The sequence below is a fragment of the Micromys minutus genome (assembly GCF_963924665.1).
Source record: "Micromys minutus genome assembly, chromosome: 10".
Classification (NCBI taxonomy): domain Eukaryota; kingdom Metazoa; phylum Chordata; class Mammalia; order Rodentia; family Muridae; genus Micromys; species Micromys minutus.
Window position 1 is genome coordinate 27,818,920 of NC_137979.1, and position 19,520 is coordinate 27,838,439.

The 19,520-nt window shown below is 43.0% G+C and overlaps 2 protein-coding genes across 2 annotated transcripts in view; both read left to right on the top strand.

Annotated features, from left to right (window-relative positions):
* LOC308426474 (ATP synthase membrane subunit K, mitochondrial-like) overlaps positions 1-19,520 on the top strand; it is a 316,992-nt gene that overhangs the window by 25,317 nt on the left and 272,155 nt on the right. The gene's annotated exons all lie outside the window — the stretch shown is intronic.
* On the top strand, positions 1,938-18,362 carry TMIGD1 (transmembrane and immunoglobulin domain containing 1; the record flags this gene model as incomplete). The annotated part of the gene is made up of 6 exons (XM_080922413.1): positions 1,938-2,115; positions 4,158-4,436; positions 6,517-6,795; positions 9,925-10,104; positions 11,571-11,719; positions 18,186-18,362. The coding sequence occupies 6 exons, from the start codon at positions 1,938-1,940 to the stop codon at positions 18,360-18,362; spliced, it is 1,242 nt and encodes a 413-aa protein (XP_080778539.1).

A 19,520-nucleotide genomic window follows, 5' to 3' on the forward strand; every position in this document is an offset into this window, starting at 1 on the left:
TGCTTTGCTTTTTTTTGAAACAGCATTTCTTTGTGTTGCTCAGAAGTTCCTGTCTATCCTGGAACTCACTCTGTAGACCAGGCTAGCCTCAAATTCACAAAGATTCACCTGCCTCTGCCTCCTGAGTGCTGGGATCAAAGGTGTGCACCACCACGGCCCAGCCACTCTTGAGTTTTATTCAGGACCTGTATTGGACAGTGCTGAAGAAAAGTTACTGCTTTATCATTCTTGGAGAGTTATCCTTTCTCACCCTTTGTGTATCCTTGTAATGTTGGGGACTGAACCCAGAGCCTCTTGTATGCTATAGCAGTGCTCTCTTCATGGATGACTGGCTCTGAAATCATCACCTTTCATTGTATTTATTAGTGTGTGGGGGAGTGGGAGAACATATGCCACAGCACACGCGTGGAGGTCAGAGGACAACTTTAAGAGTTGGTTTTCTCTTACCAATGGGATCTGGGGATTGAAGTCAAGATGTCAGACTTACAATAGTAATCACTTTTACCTCTGAGCCATCCATCCTCCCTGGTCCCGAGGTCCTCACTCTTGCAGTAGAGTCATAGCAATATTTTGGACAAGAAAATTTCAATTACAAAATGCTCAGGCCAATAGTAATTACGTCTTATCAAGATTGGTACAGGCCTTCCTGGTAGAAAGCACATTTGGTCCTATCAGAACAAGCCTAGAGCAAGGGAGGAGTAGAGGGTCCCCAAATTAATCAGATGTATATTCCTGATTTTGACAGCTACTATTCATGGTAAGGGACAAAATACCAAGTTGCTAGGGCAAATGGGAGGGGCCAGGGACTAGAAGAGACTGACCAGGAGCATCTTCTGAAGGGAATGAATATTAATTTAGGCAGAATGATAGTTGTGAATCTGGTCTTGGCAGTCTTGGGTTGGAGTTCTGACCCTAATATTTGCTGGCTTTGTGCAAATGTGCTGGGGAAAATTACATTCTAATGCCATGCCACCAGGGCTATCAAGAAAGACTGTCTCAAAGAAAACAGTGATATGATTGTCAGGCTTAGTTGTGGTTGAGTAAGTACATGTCACGTTTATAAAGTATCTGGAAGTTATTCCATACATGTTTCCGCCATATCTGTAGTAGTACTCTTTGTCTGTCTGTCTGTCTGTCTGTCTGTCTGTCTGTTTGCAGTTCTGAGCATCAAATCCCAGGACTTTGCATACTTAAGGCACAGTAGAGCCATCTGTAAGGGAAATAATGCATGCATGCTTTTCCCCAACATATCTGGGATGTTATAGGAGGATAAAGCAGACGTGTGCAGAAAAAAATAGGGAGGCCTTGTTCACTTTCGATAGGGAATATTAAGACAAAAGGCTATGTTTGTAGCAAGTGGACACCTTTGAATCTGTAGTAATCTCAAGAACTGTCCATGAGGGGCTAGAGAGATGCCTTAATGTTCAAAAGCACTGGCTGCTATTGTAGAAGACCTGGGTTCAATTCTCAGTACCTACACTGAAGCTAACAACCACATGCAATTCCAGTTCCGGGGATTCAATATTTTCTTCCTGTCTCCTTGGGTACCGGGCTGACAAGTGGTCCACAGACATACATGCTGGTGAGATGCTCAAACACACAAAATAAACATTTAAAAAATGTTCTCTGATTGGAGAACAGCTTTCCAATATGACTCAAGTGAGACTCTCAAAAAAGAATGACTTGGCTCAGTTAGGACCACCGGAGAATGGAGAGGTCTTTAGTCTTTCTGTTAAAGTGACAGTTGATATATTTTCCCCCCTAGGGAAGATTCTTTTTTCCTCTTTGTAGTCATCTGATATCTATGTCTATATAATATAGTGTTTTTCATTGCCATAAAGATGTTAAAAACAAAAAAAATTTATTCAGATGTGTTTAGCTAAAGACTAGGAGTGTATTGTTATAGCTGGAGTGACTCACTTGGGACTTTATTTTAAATGCCTAATAGGAAGAAAGTTCACAAACTCATTGTAGAGCAAAGTACAGAATCAACTGCATTCTTTGCCTCCAGAAGATCCAGCCTGCATTCATTAAAGATGATGTGGAAGATCATCAGGTCACTGAAAGTGTGGCAGCTTCTCTTGGTGGTTTTATCTTTGCCACAGGGAAGGACAAGTAAGTTAATATTCTCTATGACCTCTTAGATTAAAAAATTTAAGTAAGTAAATGAAAATAATAATCTGCAAATGTTGGGAACCACCTGAAATTGCAATTTGGAATGGCTACCCAATACAATGCTTCAGGTTATAAGAGTCAGAAAACATTTTTAAAAATGGGGGGGGGGCTTTTATGGCTCAGATTGTATGAGATAGGATGGCATGTGTGCTATTCTTCTAGAACTGTAATCAGAATTTTCACACTTTTGAATGTATTTCAGTATGAATTCCAAATGAAGAAAGCTTCTGTTCATTTGAACAGGTCACTTACAAAAAATTATTGTTCATATTTTTAGTCTATATCCCTGTCTCAAAGCAGCTTCTCTCCTCTCTCTGGTTTTAAAATACTCACTCATGATAAAAATAAATTAGGCAAAAGGCAAGAGGTGTGACTTGCTAGGAGAATGAATGCTTAACTTAGCTTAAAGGTTCAAAGGAAATGCCAGGAAACAAAGCCAGGGGACTGGGTTGGAAGGATGTTTGCTCTGTACAAATGACAATTGGCATTTTCAGTGTGCATTGTAAAAGCTGCACGTGGCTATCAGTCCTTGTGGCCTCAGTACTGGGGAGTGGAGGCCGGTGGGCCTGGGAACTTACTGGGCAGCAGAGCTAAGGAAAGCTTCTGGTTCAGTGTGAGACTCTGCCTCAAGGCCCTGATGCACAAAGAACAGAGGAAGACACCTGAAGCCCTCCTCTTGCCCTAGCGTGAGTGTGTACAGTTAGTTGCAGGCACACTTACAATCATATTGAAAGCTATGTTAATGCATCCTTTGGAGAATGGCCTAGCTGCAGCTGGACCTCTAGCTTTCATTACCTGCATCTGAGCCAGGAAAACGAAAGCTGGAATTTGGGCATTTATTACTATGCAATGCCAAAAAAAAAAAGGTCTCTAAAAATTAAAGCAAAACACAAGAACAAAAATGTGCAAAACATGTTGGTGAATGCCTCTAACCCCAGCACTCAGGAGGCAAAGGCAGGGGGCATCTCTGTGACTTTGAGGCCAGCTTGGTCTAATTCCAGGGCAACCAGGGCTACATAGTGAAACCTTGCCTCAAAAAGACAAACAATATGCAGCCCATAAAACCTTGTCTAATTATAGATCATAGCCATTCAAACATTTCAAATTTTTATTATACTGTCCAATTTTAAAACATGAGAAACAAAAAAACAAATTCATTCACATTCCTTTTATCTAGCACGAAAAGTATCTTTAAGTCAGTTTTTGCCCATATACATATTCAATTTTGATGCTTGTGATAATTATTAGAGATGGAATTTATATTCTACCTTTGGACTTATGCTTTAAATTTTTTTTTCATTTTGCTAGTCTTTTTCAAGTTGTTGCTTTCCTACCCCACCCACCTCCCTCAAAGCAAGTACATCAATATCAAGTTTGGTACCTCTCTACTTTTAACTAATATCTATATAAATATTTCAGTTCTAGTCTATATAAATATTTGATATTTTCCAAAGACTTTTCTTCTTGGACATCCCATATATTTTTCCATCAGATTATTCTGAGATTATTTTACATGTAGTTTCTAACTTGGTGGTCAAACTTCGCTATACATTCGGACCACCTATGACTCAAATGCCCCAATGCCTAGGTTATATACCTGTCAATCAAACAGATGTTCTGAGTATGAGCCTCACATCAAGATGTAAAAGATCTCTGGGTGATTTCAATGTGGAGAAAAATTCGGTGGCCACAATTTTTAGTATTTTTTTTCAGTTTAGCTAATAATACATTATGTTATGCTCTCGCATCTGAATTCCCAGCACTTGACAAACTGAGGCAGGAGTATCTTCAGTTTGAGAACAACTCACCAAACAAACAAACAAAATACATTGTGTATTTATTGCCTTGCAAATTGTTTTTAATTACTGAGAGTATATTCTATTGCCTTGATGTATTATAATTCATGTAACCAATCCCTGTTGATGGACATCTTGGTCTGATATCTGCCTATCTAATAATTTTTTTCCCTCCTATATCCTCAGGTTCTGTTTTAACTGTGAATGGTAGAACTGAGAACTACATCCTAGACACTAAACATGGTGTCCAAGCATCTCTGAAATGTGCTGTTCAAAACCACACCAGAGATGAAGAACTTCTCTGGTACAGAGAAGATGGAAGAGTAGATTTGAAAAATGGAAACAAAATCAACATCAGTTCTGTCTGTGTCTCTCCCATCAATGAAAGCGACGATGGAGTCCGCTTTACTTGCAAGCTACAGCGCAATGAGCAGGTGTCCATTACAGTGGTGCTGAATGTGACCTGTGAGTGAAGGGGAAAGAAAGTGACGATCAATCCTGGATGTCTGCATTTGAAGTTCTATGCCTACCCTCCCACATATGGGCTCACTACATTGCCCAGGCTAGCTTCATACCTATGGGCTCTAGGGATTGTTCTGACTCAGTCTTTTAAAGGCAGCCACTGTGTCTAGCCTATTTATTTCTTGAACTAAAAATGAGGACTTTTAAAATTCTACTCTGAAATTCCTTCTCATGCCTTTTAACTATTTCTATTTCCTCATTAATTTGTATCAGCAGCAGGGCCTGGCTGTACAAAGCTATATAATTCTAGCACTGATGTTTAGTCTGAGGCAGAAGAATTGTCAGTTATAGGCCAGCCTGGGCTAAGACCCAGCAAGACCTTATTTAAAAGAAATCAATAATAACAAAACAGCACTGATTATGGAAGTGACTATGCTGGATGTCAAAGAGAATGTTTTAGCTTTGCTTGAGATGTACTGATTTTTTTAAAGGCCAATGTTGCTGCATAGAGGACTTGCTTAAATAATCATTAACATGAAACAGTTAAAAGGGACAGTTAATAGAATCTGTTCACAAATGGAACTGTTGTTCTTGGCAATTCTGTTTTCTGTTCCAGCAGCTTCCTGTGTACCTTGAACACTACACAACATGCTTGTTGGTTATGGATGCAGACTTTAAGTTCATTCCAAAGAGCAACAAAATGTCATTCTTCTGAGAAAGTTATAAATAACGCAGCCTACTCAGGGTCTAATTCTTCAGTATACAGATGAGACAAGCCTCCTTTCCCTCCTTACTCTGGTCTACCTGCTTCCTCTATGCCCACACTTTAACCACCGTATTAATTTCCTGGGCCTCTGCCAATAAATACAAGGGGCCTAGACAAGAACAGAAAACTGGCTTGATGATTTCTCCTTCTAGATGTAAGAAGGGCTTGGTGGACGGTGAGGGTTGGGATGGTTTAGTGAGGATGTATCTGACAATCCACGGGCTACAGCTGTTCTTACTGTAGAAGAGGCACAAGGACTCACTATGCCTCCAATAGAGGCCAGAGTTGCCGCAGTTGGAAGGCTTCCTAAAGCACAGCATTCTTTGTAAGAGGGCCACTGAGCCAATGTAAATATGTGGCCTTGGCCAACGCAGTCAGACAAAATGCATAACTTAGCGGTGTGCGTAGCTTTGCAGATCATCGAGGCACTTGTAACAGCAGTTAGTTAGTGTGGCATTTGTAATTGTAGCTAGTTAGCATGTTGTGATGGTAGTTAGCATGTTTGTGATGGTAGTTAGCATGACATTTGTAAGGGTAGTTAGCTAGCACAGCATTTGTAATAGTAGTTAGCATGTTTGTAATGGTAGTTGGCACAGCATTTGCAATGGTATGTAGCAGGACAGCAAATTCGCTTCTTTACACAGATTGTCTCAGTTTTCACAGAAAAGTATTATTATTCAAGTTTTTGTTTGTTTAGATGAAGAAACTGAAGCTTCCACAGATAAGTAGCTGACTGAAAGTCACAGTAGATGACATAGGAGTTGGTGTTACCTCTCATGCCTGTCTTTAGCATGGCGCTGTTTTAGCCAACTCCCGTACAAACTGGATCATCACATGGCTCAGAAAACAAGGACTGTTTTTGAAATGGTCCTACTATGTACCCTGATGAGTCTGAAATTTGCTGTGTAGACCAGGTTGGTCTAAAACTCTCAAGGGCTAAGACGAATGGTGTGTTCCTCGCCCCATTTTAATTTAAATTATTTTATTATTATGTGTATATGAGTGTTCTAGCTGCGTATAAGTTTGTGCACTATGTGTGCGCCTGGTACCCACAGAAGCCAGAAGAAGGCATCGTATCCCTGGTAACTAGAGTTATAGACTGTGAGCTGTCATGGAGGTAATGGGAACTGAACTCAGGACCTCTAGAAGAGCAGGAGTTTCTCTCTCTCTCTCTCTCTCTCTCTCTCTCTCTCTCTCTCTCTCTTTGGTCTAAGGGGCGAATACACCCTGAGAGAGGTGGGAGGGAGAGCTTAAATTGCTGACAATGGACTAACTACTGCGTGTTTCTAATGAATCTTGAATGTTTGAGTCTTACAGTTCCTCCTCTTCTAAGTGGAAATGGCTTCCAAACTGTGGAGGAAGGCAGCGACGTAAGGTTGATTTGCAACGTGAAATCCAACCCTCAAGCACAAATGATGTGGTATAAAAACAACAGTGCCTTGGTTTTAGAGAAAGGCCGTCACCAAATCCAACAGACAAGGGAGTCTTTTCAGTTGTCAATCAGCAAAGTCAAGAAGTCTGACAATGGGACCTACCACTGTATTGCTAACTCATCTCTGAAAATGGAGACCATGGACTTCCACCTGGTTGTTAAAGGTAACTCTTTTCGAATAATTGCTCAGAGTGACGCATAAGTCAGAAGACAAGCTCCTTAAGCGTCATCAGTGACAACGAATGATGAGAACTGTTACGATTCATAGCCAAGATTTTCATTGGGAAATTATCCCCATGTAAGAGTGTTCTCTTTAGGAGTTCTATCTGAGTCAGACTTGGTGCTGCAAGCCTTTAATCTCAGCAATACAGAAGGCTAGTGCAGGAAGATTGTGAGTTCAAGTCCTGCCTGGGTAATTTAGTGAGACCATATCTCTGAAATACAAACAAACAAACAAACAAACATTAAGAAAAGCTGGAGGCTGGGGCTAGGGCTCTATGAGGAGGGTGCTTTCCTTGTATGCAGGAGGTCTTGTGTTTGATCCTGGGCACTGCAAAGGGCTGCTATAGCTCAGTGGTAGAGTATCTGCTTTTAAAAGAAAAAACAATTTTTTTTTTTCTAAACCAGGCATGGTAGACCCACACTTTTAATCCCAGCACTTGAGAGGTAAAGGCAGGCTGATCTCTAAGAGTTCAAGGCTGGCCTGGTCTACAAAGCAAGTTCGAAGGAGGGAGAAATTAGAAGAATCATGTCTATTCCATATAGACCACTGGCTTTGAGCAAAGATCTTGTACCAATATAGAAAGCAATTCTGGTTTAGCTTTTTTGGGGAAGAGACTTCTACAGATTTCCACCAGCACCGATGTATGCAGGAACTAACTATGAGTTCACAGCCTATAACAGAAGAGAATTCAGAAATGTACAAGAGAAAATGTTTAGATTTAAACAAACAAAGAAACAAAAGACCTCTGCAACCACTCTTAACGCTTATATTCTGTCATCTGATGAGCAGGGGGTGGGGAAGATGGATAATCCAAGCCCTCTCCCTTGGCATTATGTGCTATCCACTCATGTTTATCAATGGAGAATCAGGGAGGTTCGGGGAGATCTCCTTAGATTCCTTTTCCTTTCTAAAGAGTTCTTTATTTTGCTTTACGTGTAAAGGGTTTGCCTGGATGTGTGTATGTGCAGCCTATGCATGCTTCTCCTTGGATTTCTTACTCAGAGAGGAAATTGGGATGCTTGATGGCGCAGAGGTACACCACTTCTTCACACACATTTGGTCTCAGGCACGTAATCAGGGAGCAGCCGACAAGCTGAGGCTCCTGCATCCTGCTGGGACACTGCTCACCTATTACTATTCTTACCATTTCCCAGGAGACAAACCAACCTCCTGCCGGCTTGTCTGGACTGTAGAGAGCCTGGGATACAAACACGGTGGCTGGTGGAGAGGGGGAGTAGCTGTTGGTTGACAGCCCTGTCACTGTGGTTACTGAGCTGTTCATGAATTTGTCCTACAGAGCAATGGCAGAATGCCTTGGGGCTTGAAGAAGCAAAAACAAAACCTAAAAAGAAAAAGAAAAACAAACAAACAAACAAACAAAAAAACCCTGTGTCCAAAGATCAGAAGCAAGGAAAGAAACACCACCTCAAAGTTTGTGGCTTTTTCAAACATTCCCCAGAGCCTTTATAAAAACCTGGTGGGGCAAACCTCATGTGGTACCATCTTAATTAGCAATGAGACCATACTTGGAGACTGGGTGATTGCAGCATCTCTCTTGGTTAGGGAAAAAAAAAAAAAAAAAAGGAACATAATTGCTCTATAAGTACATTTTCTAAAAATCACACAGCTTGTGTGGCAATCGGCAAATTGCCTTTTAGGTGGGCAGAAACTTGTTTTGGGTGGAGTTTTGCCAAAGCAGCCTGTTTTCTTATTTCTTCTTTTGCTGTTGCTTTCCAGACTGTCAGCTTGCCTTTACAGCACACATGGTCGGCTGCTGGTGCTTAGTGGCACCTGATGCCAAGTTTTCCACAGACGTCCCCCAGCTTCACAATTCAGTCTCTAAAAGGCTTTGAAACGCTGGGGTGGGGAGGACGGGAAGCGCTTGGCCAGCTTAAGATTCTGCCCACATGTTAGGAATTATTTTGTTATAATGGGCTGGGGGAGGGGACATCAAGTCTGGTCACAGATAGGAACACCGAGGGAAAGAATGGAATGAGGGAGGTCACACGTGTCTCCCAACAGGGACTTGGAACGCAAAGTGAGGCAGTAGAGTCAGTAAGTTGATTTCAGCCTGATTTGTAGAAGGAGAGCTGTCCCGTGTGGCTTCCTGACCTTCTGTCTGGTAAAAGAATAGTCCAATCCGTGACTGCAATCTGATCTCTCCTCCTAATCATATGGCTTTTGCTTCCTCTTGGTTTTGATAAATCTCCTTGGTGTATAAGTAGAGAGGTCTCCAGTAAGGTAATGACCTCAGTATAGCCCAGAGTTGATTAATACAAAGCCAGAGCATCCTAAGAAGGCTCATCAGCCATACCTCTATAGGATGGTTGCCACCACTCACACATTCATGAGAATAACTGGGGAGGGGGGAGCTGAGAGTGGGCAGAAGTGAAGGATGCTTGGGAGCCAGGGTGTAACTTAGTGGTAGAATTTCTGCTTGCTGCGTGCTAGGCCCTGGGTTCTATCCCCAGCACCTCACACACACACACACACAAGTGAGGGCTGTTTAATGTATTTACTTAACCCGCCCACCAATTATCCTTAGCTGGAGCCAAAAGAAAAGATTTTTTACAAGACAATGGCTGGGCCATAAGGATAGCTCAGTTGTTACTTTTAGTGAGGCTTGACAACCTGAGTTCTGTCCTTGGTTCCCGTGAGGTAGAGAGGACTAACTCCCACAGCTGTCCTCTGACTTCCACACGTGTCCTGTGGCATGTGAACACCACACACACCGACACACAAATAAATACATATAAGTCAAACAAACTTCGTGTTGTGGGCTTCAGGACATAGGCGAGTAGGCCTGAGCAGTTGCTTTAGGTAAGGGACTCAAATTTCAGCAACTCCTTTCACAAAGGAATGGGTTCAAAATCTGCATCTGCCATTTATTAATTCTGTGATTTTGGATAAGTAGCCTAATCTGTAAAGACCTCCATTATGCCTCATCTTTTAGGGCTGTCTGGAGGATTTAATTGAAAGGGTAACACATGGAAAGCGTACATGCATGGTTCGTATTAGAAACACAGCAAGTAGAAGTTGGCTGTTCTCTCTGTATTTGCCTTTCCAACAGACAAAGTCCCTACCGTGCCGATAGAACCGATCATTGCTGCTTGTGTCGTAGTTGTCCTGACGCTGGCTTTTGCACTGCTTTCTAGGAGAAAAAGAATAATGAAGGTACCTAAATATTCTGAACGACTGGGGCAAAAGTCATCTAAGAGGCTGGTGTGCTCATCGGTAGGCTGCATGCCTTGTATGTACACGGTTCTAGCATTCACCCTGTGCGTAGCTTTGCAAGGAAGAGAGATACATACGGACAAAGGCTGAGTGGAAATACGGGAGCTTTAGAGTTGGCTTTTCTTCCTTTTAAGTCTCTCCCGCCAGGTGAGACGGTGCACATTTGTCTTCCCAGTGCTGAGGAGATAGAGGGAGGAAGCTCTCGAGTTTAAGTCCAACCAGGGCTGCAGAGTCAAATCTTGTTTGAAAAACGAAAATCCCAATAAAAAATTTCCCCTTCTATTGTTGCTATGGCACCCTTGGTGCAATAAATAAACACAGGGCGGAACAGAAGTCTCCGTGCTCTGCTCTTGGATACAGCCACATGCCCTACTGCTGTGGGTTGGAGTTGGAGTTGTCCAATGGTTGACATCATTGTTTACTGTGTTTCAGAATATGCGCATGCTTAGGCTAATGGCCCACATTTGACTCTGTGAGATCACTGGGGCCAAAGAGGGCACATATGGCAGAAAACCTCTCAAGAGAGCCAGAATGCCCTAGGCTGAACTCACCAGCCAGAGAGCTGCATTCTCCATGCAACCCAACTAGATCTGAATTGAGGCAACAGTGTATCCCAAGAACAAATATGCCCCACCCAATTCCAGTCCAAAACATTTTTCCAAAGAAAGAAAGAATGGGAGGGAGGGAGGGAGGGAAAGAGGGGGGAGAGAGAGGGAGAGGGAGAAGGGAGGTGGGGAGGGAGAGGGAGAGAGGAAGGGGAAGGGAGGAAGAAGAGGAGGAGGATGGAGAGGAAAAAACCAGAATGGACAGAGAAGATTGTTTAGTAGGTAAGAGCACCTGTAGCCAAGTCTGATGGCCTGAGTTCAATTCCTGGAGCTGATATAAGGGGAAAAATGGATACCTACAAGTTGTCCTCTGTCTTCCACATGTGTACTAAGGCATGATACTCCTCCACCATGTACACGCACACGAGTGCGCGCACACACATACACACACATAACCTGTAAACCCTAGAAACGTTCTGATTAAGGCATGTCTTCTCAAAGTTCAATAAAAATGATCAAAGAGAGCTGAGCCCACACAGTCGGCTGCACTGTAGCCTCACAGCACTCAAGGCTACGCTGATTCGTTCAAAATGCTCACTTCTGATCTCAGAAGAGGAGGCAAACTCACAAGCACTCTGCGTTTGCCTTTTAGCTCTGTGTGAAGGAGAGCGGCCGGAATTCAGAAACAGCTCTGTAAGTCCACTGGCAGAAACAGTGGTAGGGGATGGGGGTGGGGGTTGGTAGAGCAGTTCTGTGAGCAGTGTGCCATAGAGAGTGCCCACCCCAGGCATTTTCCTTCAGAGACGGAAGGCGCAGGAAGGTGAGGGGTTCCGAGAACACAGAGTGGAGAAAAACCTGTCTTCACTTTAGAGGAAGAGTTGGGAAGGTTGCTCAGAACAGGGAACACCTTGGGGCTTTCTGCCTGTTCTCTGAGCAGGTTTAGCCAGGGCTTACGCAACTGCATTGCCACACAAGCAACTAAGAGGGCTTGTCCCGTCGGAGCCGCCGCTGCACTGTCTTCCCTACAGCACGCTCCTCATCCTCTTTGCTGCTTCCTCTGTGGAGAGTTCCTTTAGCCAGCGCATGGCAAGTGGGTAGTGTAGAACAGAGGCTTGCTGCCGGAGAGGATGCCTGTTGGTTTGAATTTCTTATTGCTACAATCGTTATTGAATTAATTTCTTGATTCATTGCAGATAAGAAGCTGAGCTGCCACCTAACAAGTGAAGAGTTTTGCATCAGGACCATCTCGATTTGTCTAGTGACATCTGTATTTATTGCTATTTTTAAATTCACTCCTGTTAAATTGTCAGAGGTTATGAAGAAGTGTTTGGTTAATTACTAGCCCTTGTTAACTTATTTGATCTACTTATTGAACTATGTTATAGGCAAGGGTTCTAAACAGAAAGATTTCAGTAAGCCCTCTCCTGAAGTATGTTAATTAATTTCAATTCATTCCTAATAGATTGGTAACCACTTACTATTTGACTTGTAGTTTTCTACATAGGGGATTAACTGACATTTGGATTTTCTAAATCAGTGCAGCAGCTGGGAATGGAAGCAGAGCCCAACACAGAACGATGGCATCCCTAAATTGCCAGGGAGCTTGGAAAGATGTGAACTGTCTCCTACCTTCCGTATCATCCCATTAATGTTTTGGGACTAAAACAAGGAAGACCTAATCTCGGAATGTAAGACATTCCTCCAAGTGGAATAAATTTTGTCTCGTGAAGATTTTAGCATTTGTCCTTGTTTTCCTTATCTCTACACGGCTGACACTGTCATAAAGCCGATGTGTGGGTCAGAACGTGCAAAGGGCACGGCTTGGGGCGGGATAGCTGGATGGAGTCTCCTTTGCCTCTCTTCCTGGAGTCATTTGCATAGCTCTATCTGCACTCCTGACGAGCCGAATGTACCAGCCTTAGATTGCAGCACACACACTGCTCAGCCCACTCCCTCCACTTCCATTTTCTTCTTCCTGATTTTGTTTTTTTTTTTCATAAGAATTTATGCCTCTCTCTCTCCTACAACTGAGATAAGTTGAGCAAGAGACAGCAGTGTCCAGAAACATCTTTAGAATCTCCGTAGCAATCCACCCCTAACTCGAAAGAACTTGGTTTGTTTGTTTCCTGGCATTTTTGAGTACTCAGAGTTAAATCTGCTGCTCTTTACATCCCAGAATAGAGAACTCAGTCTTTCCCCTCTTCAGAATGTGTTTAATGCAATAAATGTGCTAGAAAGCAGAGCAGGAGAGAGGAGGTGGGTGGCTAGAAGGGTGGGTGATCTGGTTTTATGCAGGATTTCTCCAAGCAGAATCTGGAAGCCCTGGTAAGATGCTACAGGGGCAAAGTAAGAGTGTGGATAAATCGGATACTTAGACCATTAGATAGCAGACTAGAATGTATGAAGACAAAAGAGACCTCTGGCCACAAGTTTAGGTAGTGTGCTTTAAAAGGAAAAAAAATAAAACCATATATATGGAGGATCAGGGAACCCTGTTCTGGTCTTGGCTGCACTGTCTGGGGCGGCCCTTGCCCCTCTCCCGGGGCATTTGGAAAACAAGGAGGTTGGATTGTGGAAGCTTTAAAAGCATTTGCATTATTTTGACAATTCCAGTTCCCACATCTTCAGGTAGATGCAGGAAAAAGCTGACATGGACTAAAAGGCAATGCCTTTGCCCCGCCTAGCAAAATTATGAATCATGCTGTGTTCTAGAACATATGACAATTCTTGAGAATTGCAGGTCATCAGGGGAGAGTTTCTTCACCCATACGGGAGTCAGTGGCCTTGTACGCTGGCACAAAGACCACGAGTGCACACTCACAGCAGGATCATAAACAGACATTCCACCCCGGAGACATTGTCTTTCGCTGAAGAGAAAACGGAGTCAGTTGTAATACAAGGTCTCCTGTCCTGCTTAGCACATGAAGTGCCTGGCCTCAGAAGCAGACCCCATTTGCTGCTTCTGCCCCAGCATTTTTCCTCCCTACTCGGAGGTAACTGAGCTCCTAACACTTGTACATTATGTTTTGACTTGAGATCAAGCTCCAGTAAAAAAGGACAGTGACAGTCACTCCTTTCTCAGTCTTTCTATTAATGAGGACACCTTTTACTGTTATTTTTATTCCTTTTGAACTTTATTCTTTAAAAAAAAAGTTTTTAAAAAAACATTTGAATTGTGTGTGTGTGTGTGTGTGTGTGTGTGTGTGTTTGTGTGTGTGTGTGTATGTGCAGTGCCGTGGAGGCCAGATGAAGGCATTGCATTCCTGTGGAACTGGAGTTATGAGCCACATTTATTATAGCAATATATCTTCTTTTTTAAAGATTTTTTATTTATTTTATGTATGTGAGTACACTGTAGCTGTCTTCAGACACACCAGAAGAGGACATCAGATCCCATTACAGATGGTTGTAAGCCACCATGTGGTTGCTGGGAATTGAACTCAGGACCTCTGGAAGAGCAGTCAGTGCTCTTAACTGCTGAGCCATCTCTGCAGCTCCCATAATCTATCTCCTTAATTTTATAAAGATTCATTAATAACACTTACTTACTAGTCTGAATTTGCTTTGATCCTTAATGCGTAGGAGTAGCTGAGTGCCCTTGGGCCAACAAAGGCCATTTCCTAACAGACAGGTCTTAACGTGGTGTTGACTTGGGTTTTCACAGACTTAAGTGAGATTTCTGTGGCAAAGCTCTCACAGCAAACGTAGGAATTCACACTGGAATGTGTCAAGGACAGATAGTTACACCATACTGTACTGGGGACTTGAATTATTTATTTTTATGTTATAGACAACCTTGTAAAGCAGTCATGACTGTCTTGATGTTTAGAGGCCTTGATTCAATCTCAGTACACACACACACACACACATGTGCACATGCAATTGGCTTAAAATGCTCACTAACTAAAGAGGGTGACAAAACTGGGATTCACACCCAGGCTGATCTATAAAGCTTAGTTGCTGGAGTCAGGGAGAGGGTATCAGGAAAAAAGGTTACCCAATAGAGTGAAAACACACTGCCCTTTCCAAGAATGGTGTCCGTGTTCATCCCATTTTGGATTACTGACAGAGAACTTACAAGCAAAGGTAATTTACAATCATCTTGGCCATGCTGTCTTTGGGAAAGGTTCCCATAGTCTCTGAGATAATCTTCCATGTCAGAGCTGTTTTGGAAGAAGTGCTGCCTTAGATACTTTGTGCTCTCCCAGTGATGACAAGCACAGAGTGTCTGGAGCGTGGAGGTGGGCGTTGGGACTCTCCACTTGACAGTTGTGGAAATGGAGGATACCATGACTTGCTCAGTCACACAAGTAGCATGAGGCTGAGCTGTAAGTCCTAGCCACTGCAGTTTGCTCTGTGGTGCCACGGTGAGGATAAAGGTGTGTGAAAGCTTGCCTCTTTTGGGGGTTGAGGCCTGTGACAGAGACTTCTGTACTTTCTGAGTATCTCTGGCCCATCCTGTTTCCTATTTGCTTGGTTTCAGGATGTTGACATGACTTAGAGTCAAGGGGCTATAGGTAGAATGAGCAGTGTCACTTCTGGACAAAGTGAAACAAAAAGGTTTTTTTGTTTTGTTTTGTTTTGTTTTGTTTTTGTGGTGGTTGTTGTTCTCAGACATGGCAGCTGGGGAGAGATGTCAGGACACCTGCTGTCTTGCTGTTCTGAATAACCCCGTGGACCAGCACTTCCTGTTTCTGAGTAAATGAAAGACAGGGCTCTGTGTTAAGCCATCAGATTGGAACGATTTTTGCTGTCGTTGCTTTGTCATTGCTACCCAATGTAACTTCTAACTAATGCAGGCATTTTCATCACAGGAAGAACTCAAGAGCGTTGGCGTAGCTCTATGGAAGAACACTTACCACGTATGTGTGAGAACCTGTCCAATCCCCCGCAGTGAAGCAAATCAAGCCAGTTTATAAAATAAAATACTGCTTTAATAAAATGATGTTTGATCCCAAGAGAGGTTTCTTTTTAATTTTTAAAGACTTGTTTGTTTTTTGAGGGAGTGGCTTGTGTCAGAGGACAACTTTCTGGAATTCCTCCCTTCCTCCATGCAGATCCCAGGAATCGAACTCAAGTCATTAGGCCTGGTGACACAGTTTCTTAACCTCTGAGCCATCTTGCCAACCCAAGGACAGTTTTCTTAATTCCTACCCCTTCCCCCTCTCTATGGATTCTGAGTCACAGAAAATGCTGACCAACCTGCCACAAAATCATGTTTATTCCTTTGAATAGGTTTATATCTACCAGGGGCACATCTAATGTGAGCCAGAATAAAATCAAGCCATTTGCCTCATTTCAATGAAAAACAAAAGATGTGAATTCCCCTCCATTCACGCCAGGGACTACCGAGAACACACATTCTCCATCAATCACAGATGTCGTAGGACTTGGGTCATCTTCATGGGAGAATTTATCTTGGCAACATCAAGGTAGGCATGTGACAAATGCCTTGCATCATGGGTTGTTTGCACTTACGTGGTGCCATAAAACATGTTTGTTCTCAGAGCGCTTTCTGCATGTGTGTATTGAGTTGAGACGGGAGTGGTAGTGAAGATCTGAGCCACTGCCAAGAGATCCCTAAAGTGCTGCTGTGGAAACGTATGACTTAGTACTGGCCTTTATTTCTTCTGATGCTCTCAGCAAATGTTAGCCATTTAAAATAGATCAGGAAGGGCATTCTCTTACATTTTCATGAACCTTGTGATTTATAAAACATTTTACACCTGTCTTTTTGACTCACATAGCCACTCTAGTGGGTAATGGTGCCATTATTTATGAGTTATGATTGGAGATACTAAAGTTCAGAAAGGTTAAGGGATCTATCTGTCCAAGGCCACACAGCCAGGAAAGAGGGCCACTCCTTTCTATTACTCTGCCTTGACCAGAAATAAGAACCACGGTTATTCTTGGTTTTACGGGACACTGAGCTCTCTGACAATTTGACAGGAAAAATGAAGACGGAAGGAAAAAATTTTGACCTAAAACAGGTTATTTCCATTGGTCTTGTTAGGTTGTTTCAGGGTCTACAATAAGACCAAGAGAATTTTGGGTACCAATCTACAGCATTTCATCTGTTTTAAGCCAGCCAAGTACAGACTGCAGATTTGTTTGTCTGTTTTATTATAGAAGAAGCTTCAGTTCACATCTGCCTCTCACACCAAGAATGAACATCTGTAAGGTACTTCCTATATCAGAGAACACACGACTATAAAGGAGACCCCCAGTATCTACACGTTTAACATCAAATAGAAACCAGATGCAGATAGGAGGGCAGAATGAGGGGGAAACGGGTGGGAGAGGGAATCGAGGAAACAGAATGATTTGAAGCTCCAGTGACCAGGCTTAGCCCTATTCACTCTGAAAATGGGGAGCCTGAAATGAGCCAGGCGGGAAATACGCCCCTGGAAGGTTTGGCCTCCCTTCATGGCTCTCAAAGTATCAGTAGCTCAAGAACTGAGAATGAACCTTCTGTTCAAGGGTTTGCTGTATAGGAAACGTAAGGAGGTATAGTTCTCTGGAGTGTTTGCCTCCTGGGACTACTGTGCAGTGGCGGTGGCGGTGGCGGGACCTTTAAGATGTGGAAAGTAGTGGGTGGTCTTAGGTTAGTGAGGGTGTGTCCTCAAAGGGAATTATGGGACTCCTGCTTTTTAAGTACCATGGAAGGGAACAATGGCTCCACTACAAGTTCCTGATGGTACAGCCGCAGGACTAACGCAACAGAACGCAACAGCCATAAACTGAAAGCCCTGAACTGTGAGCCGAAATTAATCCTTTCTCTTATTTGAGCTGACGTCCTCTCACCTACTCAGTCACAGCGATGGAAAGTTGGCGTAAGACCCTTAATTTTGGAATCTTTGTTTTTGGAGAAGGCACAGCCTCTCTCGAAACTTTGGTTAGGCCAGGTGCTGAAGGCAGTAGCCAGCCAGGTTCCCGTGGTTTCATGCCGCGCTGCCACGCACAGCACGCACCACTCCTGGGAGAGCTGTGGCTGCCAGCCAGACACCGTTGATGTATAGGAGGGGCTGCTTTGAAAACCCGGATGCTCATTTTGTCTCTACCACGTGAAATCAGTCGTCTCTCATAGATTCAAAATGGAGGGACCATTTAGGAGTATTCTCTGTACAATCCCATGAGCCCTCATATTACATGATTTTAAAACTATTTAACAATAAGGACTCTTAGGAGGCTTTGTCAGCTTGCATGTCATTTCTGCAAACTGTACATTCCTTTTGAAGCAAAGTTTTAGTCCCAAACAGGACATTTCTCTCCAGCTGTTACTCGTGGATCTGACCGGCAGCTCAAGGATATCATTAAACAATTCCATCAAAGAGGACATAAACTTTGCTGCTGCTGAGGCGCCGTAACCTTGAATTCTTGCAATGATTTTATAGTTATGAGACTTCATAAAATGATTTGATAACAAAACCTGGCTCACATGGAAATCACCAGTCTGAAGGACTTTGTTCTCATCGGAGACGTAAGTTGTATCTGTTTTAAAGAAAATATTTACTGGTTTATTGCCAACTTTGTATTTCTGCTACATTTCCAGTCTCTCTTGATCACTCTGAAGGTGGGGATGGTGCCTTTTGATCCCACAGTGGCTCCTCGTCATACTGATGCCTCTGCTGGGCGTTTCTCGCATGAATGCTGTGTGACCATCGTTATTTTCCGCTTATGTCAAACGAACGGGAAAACTTTACCAACAAACACAAGAAAAGCTTCATAAGGCTGCGCCATCTGTCTGTCAAAGCATCAGAAAACCTAAACCATCCAGACACTTGCTTTGTGGCAGGCTGAGAAAGGGCATGCAACAGCACTCAGCAATTTGTAAACCTCTGGGCTCATTATTTAAGTCAGCCAGCCTAAAGAACCTTTTCCTCCAGGTTTTGTCCACTTACTGTCTTTTGATCTTCAGGTTGGAGGGTCTAAGTTCTTAGTCTCTGAAGTCAGCCACTTTCTCCCCCACCTCTGTGTGAGGACATGAATGTCATCCGACCTCTCTGCTTATATTTTCTCATCTGTAAAATGGGGACAGTAACAACACCCACTTCTGACTTAGGGTTGTTCATGGGAATTAAATGACCAAAGACTGAGCAAGGCCTGTGACATATTTGGCGCTGGAATCATTTTACTCATGACATCTTGCTCATTTAAACAGGAGCATCCCTTTTTAGAGGAAGAAACCTGCTCAGCGATTAAGTATCTGTACATGCCTCTCAGTGGAAGAGCCAGGTGGAGTTGATGTCAAACTTTGGCCTCTTTTCTGATCCCAATGCTGTTTTTCTTTTGATGTTGTTTTGTGAAACAGACCTTTTCTCTGTAGCCTAGACTGACCTCAAACATGGAATTCTCCTGCCTCCGTTCCTGAGTGATGGGATTACAGACATGTACCACCATGGTTAGGTCTCTTTTCACCTTGCCTCCAACTCAGGGACTCCCACTTGATGGAAATCAGTACCGCTGAGCCTCATCTCCAAGGGTTTTTATTATTGTTGTTGTTGTTGTTGTTAAGGGGTTTTACTAAAGACTTTTTTTGTCCTAAAAAGAGAAACTTATTTTTTTTCTTCCCTTTCAAACTAAGATGCATGCCATCTCTCTCTCTCTCTCTCTCTCTCTCTCTCTCTCTCTCTCTCTCTCTCCTTCTCTCTCCCTCTCTCTCCGGTTTCTATTTGAGCTGTGAACACACTCTATTCTATATGATGAGTTACTCTTTCTTCAGACAAGAAAGAAAGAAAAATCAGAAAGATAAGGTGAGGCTGAAAACTAGGAATTGCACGGGAAATGTCACAAGGATGTGCTCTGGGAAGGGTGAGGCCGAGCCAGTCTCTCCTGTGCACTGTATTTAGTAACATTTTTAGGTTTTGTCCCAGTCACATCATGATTG